The 20,192-nt window shown below is 41.2% G+C and overlaps 1 protein-coding gene across 1 annotated transcript; it reads left to right on the top strand.

Annotated features, from left to right (window-relative positions):
* Nucleotides 1–6,342: 6,342 nt before the first annotated feature.
* On the top strand, nucleotides 6,343–7,080 carry LOC145792033 (uncharacterized). Its single transcript, XM_082872513.1, has one exon. The coding sequence runs from the start codon at nucleotides 6,343–6,345 to the stop codon at nucleotides 7,078–7,080; it is 738 nt and encodes a 245-aa protein (XP_082728639.1).
* Nucleotides 7,081–20,192: the final 13,112 nt, after the last annotated feature.

Here is a 20,192-nt window from a genome sequence, read left to right as displayed (position 1 = left end):
CTCCTTGTGTCTTATTTACTTGTTTTGAATGCCTCATGTGTGAGCATGTTTGTTAAGTTTATGTTGGCCATATCTTAGGATGTATTTGTGGTTATTTTGCTGTGGCATGCCACCGTTTTTGCTTGGTTTTGTCACTCCATGCATGCCTAATGCACTTGTAATGTAAATTACAAAAACTAGTCTTGTGTCCTTCATGAAGTAACATGTCATTCTACCTTGATTTGAGTCCATTTCAGCATGTTCTTGGTGTTGTTTTACCATGTCATACCTCTGTTAGGGTTTGGTTTAATAGCTCCTTGCATGCTCCATGCACTTGTAGTGCATTTCCATAAAATAGCCTAACATGCATCATGCTTTGACATGTCATTTTAGCATACTTTTGGCTTAGCTCTGAGAGGACTTTGTTCATGTTTTAGCATATTTAAGGTCTGATTTATGTTATCTTAGTCATGCATGACTTGCTTTGTATAGCCTTGGTTCAATCTAGCTTGTTAGCTTTGTGTATTGAGTCTTCTAGCATGCATTACTTGGAGTATTTCAATGATTTGGCATCATTCATAATGTGATTTCAGTTCATGTTTCATGTCCATGTATTCACATTTGTCACTCATTCAATGCGTTGGAGGATTTTCCCCTTTATGCATTAACATGAATCATTGTGTATGCCTTCATGCCTTAGCTTGCAAGCCATCATTTCAGTGCTTATTTGGGGTTATTTTGCCATGATATAACCCTGATTTTTGTTGGTTAAGTCATCCCATGCTTGGTCTTAATAGGTGTGGTGTAATCCACCTTATTTGCCTTGTATGCACCATGTCTTATGCCCTTCACGTTAGCATGTTTTGGCGTACTTCCATGCATGTTTTGGACTCATTTTGACATGTTCTAGGACTGTTTTGGGTTGCCTTAGCCATATACTTCATGTTTTGTATACTCGTAGCACAAGTGCTTATGCTTGCTCCAAGCTTTGAGCACCATAGCATGCTTCATTTGCGTTGTATACATGATTTGGCATCATCTAACATGACATTTCAGAGCTTATAGCAATGCCATGTTCCCACTTCATTCATGTTTTAAGTGTCTTTGAGTGTTGTGCATTGTTGTCTAGTTTTTGGCTTAGCTTGTATGCTTGCATGCCTAGGTCTTTGAGCCTCCACCTTAGCATGTTTCGGTCATTGTCTTGACCTATCTCAGCTCTATCCATGGTTGGTTCATACATGCTTGCCATGTATTGCACGCCTCCTTTACAGTCCTCTTTATTAGCTTTCACGCTTTAGGACCTTTGCATGCTATACTCATGATTGATTGAATGGTTTGGCACCATTTAGTACCTCATTTCAGTGCATTTGGTGTTGTTACTCTTACATGTTTGTCACTCCTTGAGCACTCTTGAGAGTTGTACTCTTAGGCCTCCTTGGTTGGCCAATGCATTGTGCATGCATGCTTTATGTTTTATGCCTTTATTTTAGCACTAATGGCCACTGATTTGGGCATGACTGAGGTCTACCCCTTTTGGTTTAAGTCCATTTGGCATGTTCACTTGCATGTTGCTTGTATGCTTATTTTGCTTTGCATTGAGTATGCATGTCCATAGCATTGATAAGCTGCCCTTGTTTCATTGCATTGTGCATGCATGCATTACATTATATTTAGAATCTTAAGTTGCTTTACATTGAATATGCATGCCATTGAACATTGAGTATGCTTATCTTACATCGCATTGTGCATGCCATGTAGTTCATAGCATTGAGTATGCCATGTAGTTACATGTTTGCATGCTTAAGTCATATTGCATGTTTGCCATGCTTGTGTTGCATTGTTGTTTGGATTAAGTATTAATCCGAGCATGAGAAACGAGGGATGTTTCATACTTCAAGTGATGAAACGTGCCTCGATTCTCGGTCACCGAAGCTCTTGACGATGCATGATAGAGTTCTAGGCATTTATGTGTTTCTTGTGCATTCATTTTACATTAATTTGCACGTGTTGGATCTTTGGCCATCATGCATCGAGATGCGTGATTGATGGTCTTGGATCCGATTATGCCTCTCCCTTGATGTTTTGAGGTGATATGGAGTGACATAGTGCATACATATCCTTGGGAGACCCTCCATTTTCTCTATTTTGTGCTCTGCTGCAACTTGGTATCATAGCACACTAATGGCCGGCACCCTCTTGTTGTTGGCCGCCAGTCCTTCATTCTTAGCCGGCAGTACCTGCTCTTGGTCGACAGGGGGGTCAACAGAAGCTCCTCATGGCCGGCAGGCCACTGGTGCACTCCTCAACACTGTTTTGGTGAGATCCAGCAGCTAGTTCTCAAGGACACCTTGCAAATAGAGCCTTTTAAGAGCAACCGGAGAGCTTTTCAAAACGGCAACCGAGCATGCATCCTCTTCTCCTTCAACCAGCGCTGGAACAGCATTGTTTACATATTTTAATGCTTACTTGTTAGTTAGTATTCGAATTTGTAATTAATTAATTAATTTGTTAATTAATTAAGTTTTGTAATAATTAGTTGTAACTAGTTATTCATTCGGTTATGTAATAATTAATTAGCTTGCTAGTTAGTTAATTAGTCAATTTGTATTATTCATTCGGACCCTCCGTGGAGAGGGCGAATTTTGTAATAAGCGTGCGTGCGTGCAATGCATGTCTTCCAACTCCCATTTCTTTCTCCCTTTTACTTATCTGTTTTCAGTGGTTAGTTTTAGGGCATATTTCAATTTACATCCTTATGTTTTGCATGTTTGCATACATTCATCTGTCTTACATGCACCGGGCTCGGCGCATCATACAAACTGCATTGTATTTCAATACCGATTTGAATACATGATTATCAAGTTGCATCTCATATGCCACCTTAGAATAGCCGACCCTATTTCTAGTTGCATTTTGCATGTGTTGCATTAGCCATCTTAACATAGCTAGGATCATGCATTGATTACTAACTAGCTATTATTTTGGCTCGGAGTACTAGGTAAGCTTTTATGCTTTAGCATACTGCATGTGTGTTATTGATTGACATGATAGCATGCTTACCATGAGGCTATTTGCTTAAATGATATAACTGCCTGAATGCCTATGGGTGAAGGTTGGATTAATTGAATTGGAACAATTCATCAAATCCCTGATTTAGCCTACTTGCGAGTAGCAAACTTCAAACCATTTTCAAACAAATATGCAATGTTTTGTTCCAAATTAGGCGATCTAGACTATACTTGTTTGTTGTGCGCATCACGTAGTAAGGTTAGCTAATTAATCGGAATAAAAACACATGTGTTTTCAAAAACGAAATATCATGCTTAGTACAGACCGATCTTTGATCGGGCGAGCGGGGGTACTCATTGCATGACCTTCCCCTCTCGTACCCAAGTTCCCGAACCGAGCCAACTTTGGTGATGACGGACACGTGGCCTTTGGCACGAGTCAGGGTTTCCTAAATTCTCCCAAAACAAAATATTTAGGTGGCGGCTCTATATCTGGCAAAGCAGTCCATGTTTGGCACTTCTTTATAAAAATCAATTTTCCAAAACGATTTGCCAGATTTGGACTCTTTGGTGATTTATCGGTCTTGCATTGCACTTTGTGAGATTAGATTCAGAACCATAACATTTGAGTCCGAACTGTAGTAGTAAGCCTAATGAACAAAACGGATTTTCGCACCAATTTCGCGCACGGGAGCCGTGGCGTTCGGGCACGTCTACACGCTTTCTTATGGTTTTATGACTTTCATGCATTCCCACATAGTTAGATAGTATTTCTTTAGGTATTTACCATTAGTAACTCTCCTATGTGGCTCACCTTCCAAAGAAGTAAGATGATAAGCTCCTCCTCTAAAAACCTTATATATTTTAAATGGACCTTCCCAGTTTGGAGACCACTTGCCATATTCTGGTAAGATGGTTTTCCATACCAACTCTCCTTCAGAAAACACTTTACTTTTCACTTTTTTATTATAGCTTCTCTCAACTTTCTTTTTCTGAGCTATCAAGTGATTAAAGGCCATAATTCTTTTTTCCTCTAAGTCTTGTAACTCAATCGACATGGCTTCTACATATTCATCCATAGGAATATTCAAATGTCTTACCAGTCGATTGGATCTCACTGTTACTTCTATGGACAGCACAGCATCATGCCCATACACCAACTCATATGGAGTTGTTCATGTGCTATTTCTTTTTGAGTTTCTATAAGCCCAAAGCACTTGTGATGGGAGATTATGCCAATCCCTAGAATTGTCTTTAATCATCCTTTCCAAAGTGTTTTTGACAATCTTGTTTGTTGCCTCAGCTTGCCCATTTGTTTAAGCATAATAGGGTGAGGAATTCAATATTTGAATGTCATATTCTATGGAAAACCCTTTAACCTTATCCCCATTGAACACTGTGCCTTGATCGACAATTATGGATTGGGGTAAACCAAACCTATGGATCACATTCTTCTTTAAGAATTCAATGACTTGAGTCTGTGTTACCACTTTTAAAGGTACTGGTTCTACCCAATTGGTGAAGTAATTAGTGGCTACTAGCAAATAAGAATGTGTTTTTGAAGAGGTTGGAAAAATTTCCCCTATCAAGTCCATGGCTCATCCTCTGAAAGGCCAAGCTTTTAGCACTGAATGAAGACTTATGGTTGGAACTCTTTGAATATTGTCATGTTTCTGGTAATCTTTTCTAATAGATGTCTAAAATAGCCATACCTGTTAATCAACCATCTCATCTTATCACCAGTCTGATGGGCCCCACATATGTCTTTATGTGCTTCAGCCATGGCTTTCATTTGGTCTAACTTACCGATACAAAGTAAGGTCAAACAATCATGAGCTTTTCTAAATAAATAATCTCCCATGATAACATAATTTAGGGCTTGATATCTTACTTGCCTATTACTCTCTTCACTAGGATTCAACAAGTACTTTATGAGAGGGAAATTTCATAATCTGGCTTTGGGCCATGGTAATAGCCGGGCAAATTGGGCAAGGCAAGTTTAGGCCGAGCTGGGTTGGGCTAATCCGGTGGTAGTGTGCACGGTTAAGGCGTAGGTCCGATTTGGCCGGGGTAGTTTCGGACTGCGGGCCCTGTTCACTTTATTTGCTCATTGTGTTAGGTGGATCAGATCCTCCACAGACCAATCAAACCGAGTAGGAGCGAAAGGTGGCTAAACCGAAATGAAAGTATTGCATGTCATAACGGAGGGTGGCCAAGCTCGATCATAACAGAGCTTGGTTCAGAGCATTGCATGACTCGGAAGTAGTGCGGTCATAGGAAGAAGGGGCGGCGCCGGACTGTCCGTTCGCACCAACGTTGTTTGGCGGTTTGGTTAGGTGGTGTTTAGCTGTATTTGCGCTGACACGTGGGAAAGTGGGGTAGGAGAGCAGGTCCACGCGTCAAAAGGAAAATGGACGCAGAGGCACGCGCAGAAGGCATATAAGCATGACTGCACCCCCATACTGAGGGATAGAACTTCATCTGGTGAGAGAAACTCTCTTCCTCTCTCTCTCTATCTCTGAGTGTGTGCTAACTTGACCATCGGAGGGGTTTTTCGGCAACACACCGCCGGGTAGCTCACAGCCGTTATTCTCGCAGGTTAATTAAATCGAAGCGGAGCTTCGACGCAAGGAATACGGGCGGTACCGAATATTTGCCCCGCATACAATTGGCGCCGTCTGTGAGAATTCGACAGACAAAACCTTGTCCTCCAAGCTTCTCCGGTCATCTTTTATGGCGAACCACGACGACATTTCGTTACTCGCCATCGACAACATCACGCCAGAGTCCGTTTGTCTCAGAGATAGCCTGTCCGCCATTCCGACGATGGCTGATTTGGAGACCTCCACACAAGGACTTCCCAGGGATGCGCAAAACAAGCGCGCAAGGAGTTTTGGGCGCTCTGTCATTCCAAAAAAGCCTCGCCGACGGCGAGATTCACATACTCAACACTTGGAAGACAAGTTGAGAGACCAAGATACCATCATCAAGAAAATGGCGACGGAGATGGAGGCCATGAGACACCAGATGAAGGGAAAGGGCATTATTGGAGTAGGAAACCACAGTGAGCATGCCCATTCCCGTCGTTCTGGTAGTCTTAATAGACGTCGCACCCCTTCACTCTCTATCACGAGAAGCTTCAGAGCTGGAGACTACATAGCACCGGCGACGATATCTCGCACGCAGGACAGCAATTACCACCCCTCACGCCCGATGACGGCGTCGAGGTATTCTCGCTCCAACCGTTCGAAAGACTTAAGGGATGTGAGAGGAGCGCACTCGCCGGTAGAAGGCGCAGAGGGTGCTTGCACTGCAGCAGTTGGTCCCTAGAGGGTGAGCCAGTGAAAAGGTTGCCATGCCACAACCATGCTTGGAGGCACGCGCGCCACCAGACAGAGAGTTGGCAAGGCTATGTACCATCCCTTTTTCCGTAGAGATCGAGAACACATCGCTCCCCCCTGGGTTCCATCAACCAAAGTTCACGCTCTATGACGAAAAGATTGATCCATATATCCACGTAAGCCACTTTCGGCAAGTTATGGCTGGGCACAGGCGAAACGATGCGCTCATGTGCCTTGTTTTTCCATCGAGTTTCGGCGAGTTGGGCCTAAAATGGTTCGAGAGCCTGCCGAATGAGAGCATTGAGGGGTGGCAACAGTTGGCAGAGGCATTTGTCACCAAATTTAAGACAAATGCCAAAATGCCCAAGGAAATTGACCATCTCTTAAGAGTAAAGATGGAGCTAGGCGACTCTTTAAAGGCGTATAACACTAAGTATTGGGAGACTTTCAATGAGATCCGTGATTGCCCGACTAACCTTGCAATCACTCAGTATAAGCGCGGTCTTCCAGTTAGACATCGACTGAGAGACTCGCTCACAATGAATCAACCGTCAACCATGGAATTGTCCATGCAACACATTAATGAGCACATCCGAGTCGAAAACGATGCAGCCGCAGCTACCGTGACAATAAGCCCGGTAGTAGAGAATAAGAGAGTAGTGCGAAGGGTTCACGCAGTCGGACAAGATGATGGCCATGCAAACCACCATAGAAGAGATATAGAGAGTTCGGTTTTTGGAAGACGTCTATAATAAGGTCGAGGAAAAATGGCATAAAACTCGCTGAATGTAAATGGCCGATCCATTTTCAGAACATCGAACTCTGTTAATCTAAAGTTTTCTTCTTAGTTCTATTTTTGTAACCCTTTTTGCCATTAGCACAATGAAACAAGTAGACCATTTTCTTGAGAATTGTTGTATTTTTGCAACGCCAAGCGGATTTAGTGCGGTCCAAGGGGAAACTACAAATCATTTTGATGGAAAGATCAAAATTCCTTGCAGGGTGAATTTTGCTCGGCAAGAGGTTTGTTGATGGTTTTGATTAACTTTGGAATTCTTTGTCGGACGGCTTTTGTTCGGCAAGAGGTTTGTTGATGATTTTATCAACTCTGAAATTCCTTGTCAGATGAATTTTACTCAGCAAAAGGTTTGTTGATGGTTTTAATCAACTTTAGAATTCCTTGCCGAGCTGATTTTGCTCGCCAAAAAGCAAGTCGCCGAGCGGACCTTGCTCGCGACTTTGGAGTTCCTTGCCGAGCTAATCTTGCTCGCCGACCTTGGAGTTCCTTGCCGAGCTGACCTTGCTCACCAAGAAGCAAGTCGCGGAGTGGACCTTGCCTGCCGACCTTTGAGTTCCTTGCCGAGCTGATCTTGCTCGCCAAGAAACAAGTCGCCGAGCTAACCTTGCTCTCCGACCTTGGAGTTCCTTGCCGAGCTGATCTTGCTCGCCAAGAAGAAAGTCGCTGAGTTTACCTTGCTCGCTGACCTTAGAGTTCCTTGCCGAGCTGATCTTGCTCGCCAAGAAGAAGTCGCCGAGCAGACCTTGCTTGTCGACCATGGAGTTCCTTGCCGAGCTGATCTTGCTCGCCAAGAAGAAAGTCGCGAAGCGGACCTTGCCCGCCGACCTTTGAGTTCCTTGCCGAGCTAATCTTGCTCGCCAAGAAGCAAGTCACGGAGCTAACCTTGCTCGCCGACCTTAGAGTTCATTTCCGAGCTAATCTTGCTCGCCAAGAAGCAAGTCGCCGAGCTGACCTTGCTCGCCGACCTTTGAGTTCCTTGCCAAGCTGATCTTGCTCGCCAAGAAACAAGTCGTCGAGCAGACTTTGCTCGCCGACCTTTGAGTTCCTTGCCAAGCTGATCTTGCTCGCCAAGAAGCAAGTCGCCGAGCTGATCTTGCTCGCCGACCTTTGAGTTCCTTGCCGAGATGATCTTGCTCACCAAGAAGCAAGTCGCCGAGCTGACCTTGCTCGTTGACCATGGAGTTTATTGCCAAGCTGATCTTGCTCGCCAAGAAGCAAGTCGCCGAGCAGACCTTGCTCGCGACCTTGGAGTTCCTTGCCGAGCCGATTTTGCTCGCCAAGAAGAAAGTCGCCGAGCTGACCTTGCTCACCGACCTTAGAGTTCCTTGCCGAGCCGATCTTGCTCGCCAAGAAGAAAGTCGTCGAGCTGACCTTGCTCACCAACCTTGGAGTTCCTTGCCGACCTGATCTTGCTCGCCAAGAAGCAAGTCGCGGAGTGGACCTTGCCCGCCGCCCTTTGAGTTCCTTGCCGAGCTGATCTTGCTCGCCAAGAAGCAAGTCGCCGAGCTAACCTTGCTCGCCGGCCTTTGAGTTCCTTGCCGAGCTGATCTTGCTCGCCAAGAAGCAAGTCGCCAAGCTGACCTTGCTCGCCGACCTTTGAGTTCCTTGCCGAGCTAATCTTGCTCGCCAAGAAGAAAGTCACGGAACGGACCTTGCTCGCTGACCTTGGAGTCCCTTGCCGAGCTAATCTTGCTCGCCAAGAAGAAAGTCACGGAGTGGACCTTGCTCGCCAACCTTGAAGTTCCTTATCGAGCTGATTTTGCTCGCCAAGATACAAGTTGCCGATCTGACTTTACCTGCCAACATTGAAGTTTCTAAGCGAGCAAAGTGAACGACCAAGCAAAATGTCTAGCCCAGCCTTGCAATGTAATTCTGGTCACGCAAATGCGGACGGAATTAAGAGGCAATTGAGAGAGAGATTTCATAATCTGGCTTTGGGCCATGGTAATAGCCGGGAAAATTGGACCAGACAACTTTGGACCGAGCTGGGTTGGGCTAATCCGGTGGTAGTGTGCACGGTTAAGGCGCAGGTCCAATTTGGCCGGGGTAATTTCAGACTGCAGGCCCGGTTCACTTTGTTTTCTCATTGAGTTAGGTGGGTCAGATCCTCCACAAACCAATTAAACCGAGCAAGAGCTTGGTCATAGCGGAGGGCGGCTAAGCCGAAGTGGAAGTATTGCATGTCATAACGGAAGGTGGCCAAGCTCGGTCATAACAGAGCTCGGTTTAGAGCATTGCATGTCTCGGAAGTAGTGCGGTCGTAGGAAGAGGGGGCGGCGCTGGGCTGTCCGTTCGCTCCAACGTTGTTTGGCGGTTTGGTTAGGTGGTGTTTAGTTGTATTTGCGCTGACACATGGGAAAGCGGGGTAGGAGAGCAGGTCCACGCGTCAAAAGGCAAATGGACGCAGAGGCACGCGCAGAAGGCATATAAGCGTGACTGCGCCCCCATACTGAGGGATGGAACTTCATCTGGTGAGAGAAACTCTCTTCCTCTCTCTCTCTCTCTATCTCTGAGTGTGTGTTAACTTGACCGTCAGAGTGGTTTTCTGGCAACACACCGCCAGGTAGCTCACCGCCATTGTGCTCGCAGGTTAATTGAATTGAAGTGGAGCTTGGACGCAAGGAATACAGACGGTACCAAATATTTGCCCCTGTACACTTTATTAAAAGGAATCTCCAATCTTCCTCTATCACATCTAAAGTAAGAATAGGCAAAGAATTTCTACACCTACTCTTAAGTGCAGAAAAGTTTCTTCTCTTAATTCGAATCACCATTTCCTGAGCTCCTTTAGGGATTTTTAAACCAGAAGCTGCTTGAGCCATCTTATTGGCCTTTTTATTCTCTAATCTATATATGTGTGTGAATGTGACATAGTCAAAGAAGTTGATTAACCATTTAACCTCAGTTAGATACTCCTCCAAAGCACCATTTACACACTTGAATTCTCCCAAAACTTGTTTAATGACCAACTGTGAATCCCAAAAACTTGAAGACTTCTAATTTTGAACTCTATGACCAACTCTAGGCCAATTATTAGAGCTTCATACTCAGCTTGATTACAAGACTGAATATGTTGTGCTTCTAACTGATATGCAAATTGGGACATTTGCTTATTTGGTGCAATCAACACAATACATGCTCCCACTTCTTCATCTGTCTTTGAACCATCAAACATCAACTTCCAAGGTTCACTCTCCACCGTATTGATTTCATATAAATCTAAATCAACAAATGTTCAAGGGTGTTCTGTCAAAAAATCAACCAAGGCTTGTCCTTTGACTGCTTTTTGTGGCACATACTTAAGGCAATATTCAATTAATGCTAAAATCCACTTTCCTTGTCTTCCTCTCAAGATTGTTTTAGACAACATGTACTTAATAACATATGTTTGTGCTATCACAAACACTTCTGTGGGAAACATATAATGCCTCAGTTTAATGGCTGCAAAATAAAGGGCCAAACATAGCTTTTCGATAGAGTTATACCTAGTCTCAGCATCATTTAACCTTCTACTAAGGTAGTAAATGGCTTGTTCATGACCCATATCATTTTCTTGAGCCAATAAACAACCAATCGACAGGTTAGAAGCTGAGATATACAACTTCAGAGGCTTTCCTGCCATTGGGGGCATAAGCATTAGAGGGTTTGCCAAGTAACTTTCGAGTAAATCAAAAGCTTCTTGATGGCATGCCTCCTACTTAAACTCATGATCTGACTTGATTTTCACCAAAGAAGAGAATGCTAAATTTTTCTTAGCCAAATAAGCTATGAATCTCCTTAAAAAATTTACTTTTCCAAGAAAACTTTGCAGCTCTTTTTTGTTGGTTGGGGGTTTTGCCTCCAAAATTACTCTAGCCTTATTAGTATCCACTTCCATCCCTTTGTAGTGTACTAAGAAGCCCAGAAAATTTCCAGCATATACCCCAAATGCACACTTTAAGGGGTTCATTTTAAGTTTATAGATCTTCATTCTTTGAAATGTCTGCTCCAAATGTTCCAAATGTTCATCAAAATTGTCAGATTTGATGGCTACATCTTCTATATAGACTTCTAAGTATTTTCCAATCAAATCATGGAAAATAAAATTCATTGCCCTCTGGTATGTTGCTCCTGCATTTTTTAATCCAAAAGGCATGACTACCCATTCAAATGTCCCTAAAGCACCAGGACACCTAAATGTTGTTTTGTGTGTATCCTCTAGGTTAATAAAAATCTAATTATACCCAGCATGACCATCCATAAAGGACAAAATCTTGCTCTTGGCTACTGAATCTACTAACAAGTTAGCCATTGGCATAGGGTATTCATCCTTGGGAGTTGCTAGATTTAGGTTTCTAAAGTCTATACACACTCTTAACTTACCATTTTTCTTCATAACAGGGACAATATTAGACAGCCACTCAACATATTTGATTGTTCTAATAAAACCTACTCTGAGTAATCTTTCAATTTCCTTTTTAACCAATAAGGTGACTTCATTGGTCATCCTTCTTGGGGGCTGTTTATAGGGAAAGAAATTTCCTTTAATTGAGAGCCTATGCTCTACCAATATTCTATCTAATCCAGGCATTTCTTCATAGTTCCATACAAAGCAATCCACATACTCAGAAAGAAAATCAACTAGTTTGCTCTTACATTCATTAGATAGGTTAGCATTTACATAGATGGGGCTCTTACAGGCCTCACTCCTTAAGTTATATTCTTCCAAAGGATCCTGCACATCTGCCTTGAGGTCATCAAGCTTGGCAAGAGCAACCTTTAGATGTTCCAGTTGCACCTCTTTATAACTCAGAGGGCTACTGTCGATAACACATTCTGCCCAAGAACAATTCGGCAAACACTTAGGGCTAAACTTACTTTCTAAGAGAAAATAACAAAGCCTAGAAAAAGTAGATCTAATTACATTAGCTATCTCATCCAGCTTGTCTTCTTCTGTCACTTGTACTTGCACTACTCTTGATCTTCAGCAATCTCTTCTATCACAAACCTTTTTCTGCTTCTGCATCAAGCTTGGCTTAGCCAATTTCTGGCCTATCTGTTTAAAACCTTCTTCAACAAAGGTTTTGAACTCCTCACTTGTCAAACTTTTCCCATGGGACTTAACTTCTTCTTCATCAATCACAATTGGACCCAAATCCTCATCATACAGCACAGCTTCTATGTTATTAATATCAACAACAAAAGAATTTGCATCTGCCCAGTAAAATTCCATCCCTCCTTTACCACCACTAGATAAGAAGATCAATGTCTGGTGCAGAGAAGAGGATACGCAACCATTACGGTGTATCCAATCTCTACCTAATAGCACATTGTAGTTAGAAGTGGAGTCTATTACAAAGAAAGTTGTTCCTATGGACCTGGAACCAACCTGAAGTTGTTTAGCCTTACTCATCTAGCCTCAGATGATCCACCAACAAAATTACTTATGTTCACATCAGTAAGAATCAAGTCATCGACAAATTTCCCAATAACTTTCAGTGTCCTAGAAGAAAGAATGTTGATAATGGCTCCATTATCAACTAACACATTTTCCACTGACACCCCATCTAAATAAGCTCTAATATATAAAGGCCTTAGATGCCTGATGAGCTTGTCTTCTGGTTTTTACAGCACAACCTTTTCTCCATTGACAGACCTAACCACCTCAATTGACCTCAGTGGCTTGGTTTGTGTCTCAATTACTACTATCTGAACTGCTGGTTCAGTCAAATCTTCAACATCACTTGCCAATTCATCTAGTTGATTTGGCTTAGCCTGAAACCTCTGAGGAATGGCCATAATCATGTTGCACTTCTTAGATGGAGGTAACGAACCAAAATAAATGGCAGCCAACTTCTCTCCAAAGCCACCACCAGAACTATCTGATTTGACTTCATCTTCTTTAACTTCTTCGTTATTATTCATGTCATCAATAGCCATCCCTTGGTCCTAAACCCCTTGCATTATTACATATTTTTCATTGTTGTCATCTTCATCTGACATTAAGGGTATGTTTGGTTTGGCTTTGTAGAATGATTTTGGAAAATTTTTTAAAAAAAACTTGTTTGGTTTGTAATTTTTCCAAAATCACTTTCTCTCTCTTACACATCAATCAATCACTTTTTCTCTCTCTTCTCTCCTTCTCAATCACTTTTCTCTCACACACATCTACTCAATTACAATAAAATATCAAATCATTCCAAACTCCAAAACTATTTTCAAAATACACAACCAAACAAACCAAAAAAATTTCTAAACTCTCTCCCCAAAACAATTTTTAAAAACTACTCTCTCAAAACCAAACCAAACACACCCTAAATCTTTCTCCAGCTTTTTCAATTTCTGCCTCAACAAAGCCTTCTCAGAAAGCTTCTCAATAGGTCTGTGATCTGCCTTTTCTAGCTCTATTTTCCTTTTCAGAATTTGAACTGGTTGTATTTGATGGGCTCTAGAAGTTGAACCCTTCACTTCATTTCCTCCAACAGCAGGAACCAATCCCTCTCTAGTCCATACTAAATCTTACCTTCCAGTTGGCTTATCCCCTGCAGCTGTAGACATTATGGCATGAAAATTTCTTTGTTCCCTCCTTTCCTGAATTCTTGTTTCTCCCATTAGTCTCCAACCAGTCATTTGGAACTTTGCATGAGACACTCATTGCCATCCTAGATGAGATGGTATTGAAAGCTTTACCATCCTTGGCTGAACTAGTGGCATTTCTGGTCTTACTCTTGGGCCATAATGTTGCTAATGAAATCCCCCAAATGATCTCACAAATTGTTGCTGCTCTCCATATGGCCTTCTAATCTGTTGATGGCCACTAAATAGCCTAGTCAAAACCCTTGGGTTTCTATAGGGCTTAGAACCCTTATTTTGTATATGCATAGCCCTTACATTACTTGATCCACCAAAGCATAGATGAACAGGAGCTCCTTAGAACAAAAATGGAGCATCATCCTTACCACAATTCTCTACAATACCAAATATGCCTGGGTCTGTCCCATCATAGAACAAACAATCATTGTCGAAAATCTGTAGATCACCACTACCCATAGTGTTAAACCTCATGCTAACATTCTTTCCAATTTTTTGAATACCATCAATCACAATGGCCTTGGCCTTTTCTTTCTCAGTACCACATTGAAAAAAATGAACCTCTCACTAGGTTCTTCATGAACCTTTTTTCCTTTTGCTTCTTTTTCCATCTTCTTCATCCTCTCTTTGTGGAGCTTCTCTAATTCTACCAAGAGAGCCTTGGGATTTTTTGTCCTTCTTTTTTTGACCAGTTGACTGGAAGTCAGTTGATACCATGTTAATCTCCACCATGTTTGGGAATAGATCATTGTTGATTGCCATAACTCCTTTATCTTTTTCAGCATATTTCAACATTCCTTTTTGAATTAAGTCATGCACACAATTTCGAAATGTGACACAATTATTAGTGGAATGCCTGAAAGAATTATGCCATTTACAATATTCCTTGCCAACCCTGTACCTTTCTTTGGGAATGTTGTGGCTAAGAGTCAAAGTTAAAAGCTTATTTGCTAATAACTCATCAAATAATGCATCTGCTTTTGATAAGTGAAAATAGTACTACCTATGCGACACAGCCACATTCTTTTTGGCTGGTTGTGTTGCTGGCATGTTCATAGACTTGTCAACTTTCCTCAGTGTTTCATAAACTACAAGCTTTTTACCTATTACTTGAGCCACATCTATATCGATATCCATGTCAAACTCAACCTCTTAATATTAAGTCCCTATTGAGGCTGTATTTCTTTGCTGCTCTTCTCTAAGAATGGCCTCATAACTAGTTGTCATTGAAGACAACTCAAATAGGTCTCTAAACATCATACCTTCAAACTTTTTCCTAAGTTCAAAATCTAAACCATTCTGGGCTAGTCTTATAACTTTTATTTCAAGCATGTACACATGACATCTGTTTTTTTCCTTCTTAAACCTGTCGATATACTGTTCTGCACTTTCTTCTTGCCTTTGTTTAAATTTTGACAAATCCACCATTGTCACTTCAGGCTCAGTTCTAAAGAATTGGGCATGAAATTGACTCTTCATTTCTTGCCAAGTATGAACAGAATTTTTTGGCTAGTTAATAAACCACGTAAATGCCACTTTTGACAGAGAATGGGAAAAAAGGTTTAATTTTAAATTGTCATCATAGCTAGGTTCTCCACACTGGAGTATACACCTGCCTACATGCTCTATAGTTGATTGTCTTTCTTCCCCTATAAATAAAGTAAACTCAGGAATCCTATAATTCCTTGGAATGGGGGTTATTTTTACCCATAGAGGGTAAAGACTCCTAAGCATTGGCCTATCTAGCATTCTCAAGCCTGGGCCATACATTTCCTGTATAATGTTCATTATTTGCTACATATTATTAACTCGGGGGTCTAAGTATTGTTGTTGTTGTCCTCCTCCTTGGACTTCTAGTTGGAAGTAAGGAAAATGGGGGACCAAGCCCTCTAGGCCTTGGATGAATCATGTTAGGTTCATAATATGGTTGATGTATGACATAGTCTCGTATATTCTGAGGCCTTACTTGATTAATTGGTCTATTTCTCTGTTCTGTCATAACTTGATAACCTGTTACAGGCCCATCAAATGCATGAGTACCATACATGTGTGACCTTGGTTGCCCCCCAGGTCTCATTCCCATATTATTCAAGTTATGATTAAACACTAAGTTTGTGGGGTACTCCCTCTCAAACATAGGATTTATAGTCACACCTTCCTCATATCTTTCTTGGAATGTGGGAGGTCTATAAAATGATACAGGTTCATTCACATTTTCATGTTGTTGAGGGGCCACAAGAGGTATGAATTGTGTTTTTACCTGAGTCTCATCCCCAACCCTTCTTGATTGGCTAGGCTTGACGTTGGCCTTCTCAAACAGAGCCAGCAAATCATCTATCATCACTTGGTTCTCATATATAGACATGGAGCAAATTGCTTGCTGAGTGTGCAGCAGAAGAACCCTTCTTGAATCAACAGAAGGACAACTAGATTGGCTAGTTCTGGCCACATTTGGGCCATTTCCTTGACCTATTTCCTACCTGGCCACTGAATGGCTATCAGCTAAGTTGTCTTGTACTCCTTTGAGCCCACCATTCAACTCTTCTTCATCTTCAACCCTTTTCTCAAGGTCTTCCAAGACTTCGTGCTGTTTCTTCTTAGCCATCACTCCAAATTAGACAGGTCCCACCGGGCGTGCCAAAATTTATTAGAAAAAATCTGGTTTGGATCAAATCGATAGAGGAGATTTGATAGATCAACCAAAATTTCACAAATAACAAAAGATCAAACAATTATAGTTTGAATGTCTAATACCTTGACAGTTTCAAGAACTTCTTTGGAGGTTGTAATGCGAAGAAACAAGTGAGAATACATTGGAATTTGATTGAAGAACAAGTAAACTTGCCACTTAATCACAAGAATTAAATTACAAGTCCAGCGTACATAACAATCCACAGGAGAAAACTTGGTCACAGAGGCTGAATTACAAACAGAAATACTCCTACGTACAAAAACTATTGCTAACTAAGTTAAATTACTCCTAATTTCGCATGGGTTGTGAATTTGATTGAATGTCCTCTTTTCTTCGAATTTCCAGCCTTTATACTGTTGGCCTTGCTACTTCTTTGTTGCCACGTGTCCCATCATGGAGCAAGTTACCTCCACTCCTCGTATAACTGCCCATGACCTCCACAACCGTTGGTAACTGCTTCTCTGCTGCAGCATTCTCTTTCTTTTGCGAACAAGACACATATCTTGCATTACTTACCTGCCTAACTTCGTGGCTTGACACTTGGGCCACGTTTGGCCACATCCTACTGCATTACCAGATGAATCGACAGAAAAATTATATCTGCTACATCTGCTTCTTTATTTCACCTGCCACTTGCTCTACATTCTGGGATCCACCTCCTATTATAAACTCGTGGTTCTCACTCCTAGCATCCACTGGATCAATTCTCTGTATTTGTTATGCTTATTTGATAGAGAAGATAAATTTTAGCACCAACAATATTATTTTTTATTCCGAAAAACACCAATGATTTTGATTGACGGCATCAATTGGTGAGCACTTTAACACACATTCAATACTTTGGAAATAAAATTGACACAATTAAAATATTAACAATCAAAATAACATAAAACACGTATTTTAATAACCTAATTAAATTATAATTAACCAATGTATAAAAATACAACTGAATATTCTCTTGTCTGATATAGAGCATATTATCAAATATATATGCTTCTACCATGAAAGTACTATTGTATAGAAATCCTTTTCCAAAGTCCTTATCTAATTTATTTTGTCTATTCTGGTTCCTATATATAACAGTACTGGCATGCATGCAATTTGAGATCAACAAGAAGCCAGGCATGTAGGAGAATATGCATATCCCTGGATAAGGTTATATGCATAAAAATTCTGTCTGGGAATAATTTTAGACTCATCCATGCACTGCAGGTATGGGTAGTAATGAAAACATATGGTAGAATTGCTTGAATTTAGTCATTCTTTTGCTTGATATATATATAAGATCAAATTAAACATTTTATGTTCTCCAGCATTGAGTTTTAATTTTTCCAATTTTTCATGTCCCTTTTGAGCAACAAAAATAAGGTAGGCTTGAAGTTGACTGAAAAATGTGAAATTAGTTTGTGCTATGAGGGCACTCTAACACTATCAAATTAGTACTTATACCTCTGTCAATTTTAAGTTGATTTTAGCTTAAATAACCATCTTTTTGAGTAACTAGGGTTAGGTTTGTGTCTATTTTCCCATTTTTCATTTCCCTTATGAGCAACAAAAATAATATAAGCCTGCTTCTCAAATGGTGGTGGAAATTTGGGAATCAAATAAATGCATTATGGAGGAATATCGTCTGCAGCAAATACAAAATTGAAGCACATAGTTGACATCCTCCTGTTACTTCCTCTTATAAACACTCTAGGGTGTGGAAGGATATCTCCTTCATTGGGATTCAGAATAGTAACATCTTCAACTTCTTCCTGGAAAACTGCAATATTAAGGTTGGGGATGGCAGCAAAATCAAGTTTTGGCATGATAAGTGGTGTGGTGTTTCTTGTCTCAAGGAGGAGTTCCCCTCCCTATTCAATCTTTCTACAGAAAAGAATGGTTCTCTCCACCAAATTTTTGCTAGGAAAATAGGCTACTCTGATTGGCACTTCCTTTATAGAAGAGTATTGTATGCTTGGGAGCTGGCTAATGAAATGAGATTAATAGCTTTGTTATCCTCTGCTCCTTCTCTGAACCCAGCTAGTGCTGATAGTTTGGCTTGGTCTTCCACTTTCGCAGGTTCATGCTCTTTCTCAGTGTCTTCTCCATATTCCTTCAGCTCTTCTCTTCATGGGCCCAATCTTAGTATTAGCAAATTTATTTGGAGTAACATTTTACCTCCTAAAGTCCATTTCTTTGGGTGGCTGGCCTAGAAAAATAGAATCAAAACTGTTGTTTTCTTACAAAACCTCGGCATCCTTGGTCCCTCTACATCCACCTGCTGTTCTTTCTGCAATTCTGCCCCTGAATCTGCTCAACATATTTTACTTCATTGCCCATTCTCTTGGTCTATCTGGTCTCATGTGTTGTTTGAATGGAGGCTTCAATGGTGCATCCCAGATTCGGTGGTCAGGAAATTTTGGAGAGTTATTCCACTTGTAGTTCTATGGTCACTCTGGAAGCATAGAAATGAGTGTGTCTTCACCAATGCTAGTCCAAACCCAGATAAACTGTGGGATCTCATTAAGTTCAGATTAGCTTTCTGGCTTAAAAACTCTCTCAAGGACTTTCCTTTCTCAATGGTTGATGTTGTTCTTAATTGGAGGCAAATTATTTGTTGCTATTGAGTTTATATCTTTGCTGCTTATGCTTGGGTGATGTATCTGTTAGTTCTGCTTGTTCTATTTGGGTGTTGTTTTTAGTGATGTTACGCTCTTTCCAGTTGCTTCCTATCTGCCATACTGATCTGTTGAAGCCATTCTGTTGCTTTCTATCTGTAGTCTGATCTGCTACACTGATCTCTTAGACTGTTATGTTTCTGGTATATGGGTTGAATTTCTCTTCTGCAATTTAGGAAAGCTCTATGGGTTGTATTTCTCTTCTTCAGTTTGAATCTGGTCTGTTTTGCTTTGCTGTTGGTGGCTGTTCAGTCATGGTCATATTTGACTATTCAGTCTTTTGAAGCTGGTCATATTTGTGCTCTGGTCAATTTTCTGTTCTGCTTATGCCTCTGTTTGTCCTGTTTGCTTCATTGTGAGAAGCTGGTCCTATTTTGTGGCTGCCCAGCTCTGGTTTTGCTCTGCTCCAGTGATTTTGGATAACATCTGAAAGGGTGTGTAAATTGCTCTGCTCCTGCTATTTATCTGCTATTTATCTGCTCTATCTGTTAGAGCTGGTGCTGCTATTCTAGTGGATATGCTGCTGTCAAATGGTTACTCTATGCTGGAAGGATGTGATTTGATCTGGTCTGATTTTCTTTGTGATTGATGGGTGTAAATTGATCTGGTGTGTCATGCTCGGATGAGGTGGTTGCTGTCAATTAGGTGGCTGTTGTTCTTTGTTTTTTTTTTTGTTGTTGTTGTGTTGGTCTTTCTCCAACCAGGAGGTTGGAGCTTTATTTAGCTCCAAGCTCCTCTTTATTGATGTTGTCTATCATATGTATTCTATATGTGGTTCATCAATAAAGTTTTCTTTTACTGATAAAAAAAAAACAAAAATAATATATAGGCTTAAAATTGATTGACGCATTAAGCACTAATTACTTTGTGCTACATGCCCTAGCACTGTCAAATCAATACTTACATTGTACATCAATCAACTTCCACTGCTAGAAATTGGACTTTTAGTGGCGTTTAAAAAACGCCGCTATAACTATCAAAAACGCCACTAATTCATTTTGTGGCGTTTAGTACCAAACGTCGAAGATGCAACCGTCGCTATAGCTTTGTGACGTTTTAAAAACGCCGTGAAATTAGTATTTAAAACGCCGCCAAATGTCCTACAACATACCCGCTGGCGTCACCAACGATATTTAGCGA

This window comes from Camellia sinensis, chromosome 5, assembly GCF_055761805.1.
Source record: "Camellia sinensis isolate YWXY chromosome 5, ASM5576180v1, whole genome shotgun sequence".
Classification (NCBI taxonomy): domain Eukaryota; kingdom Viridiplantae; phylum Streptophyta; class Magnoliopsida; order Ericales; family Theaceae; genus Camellia; species Camellia sinensis.
This window is presented reverse-complemented; position numbering and strand designations above follow the sequence as displayed.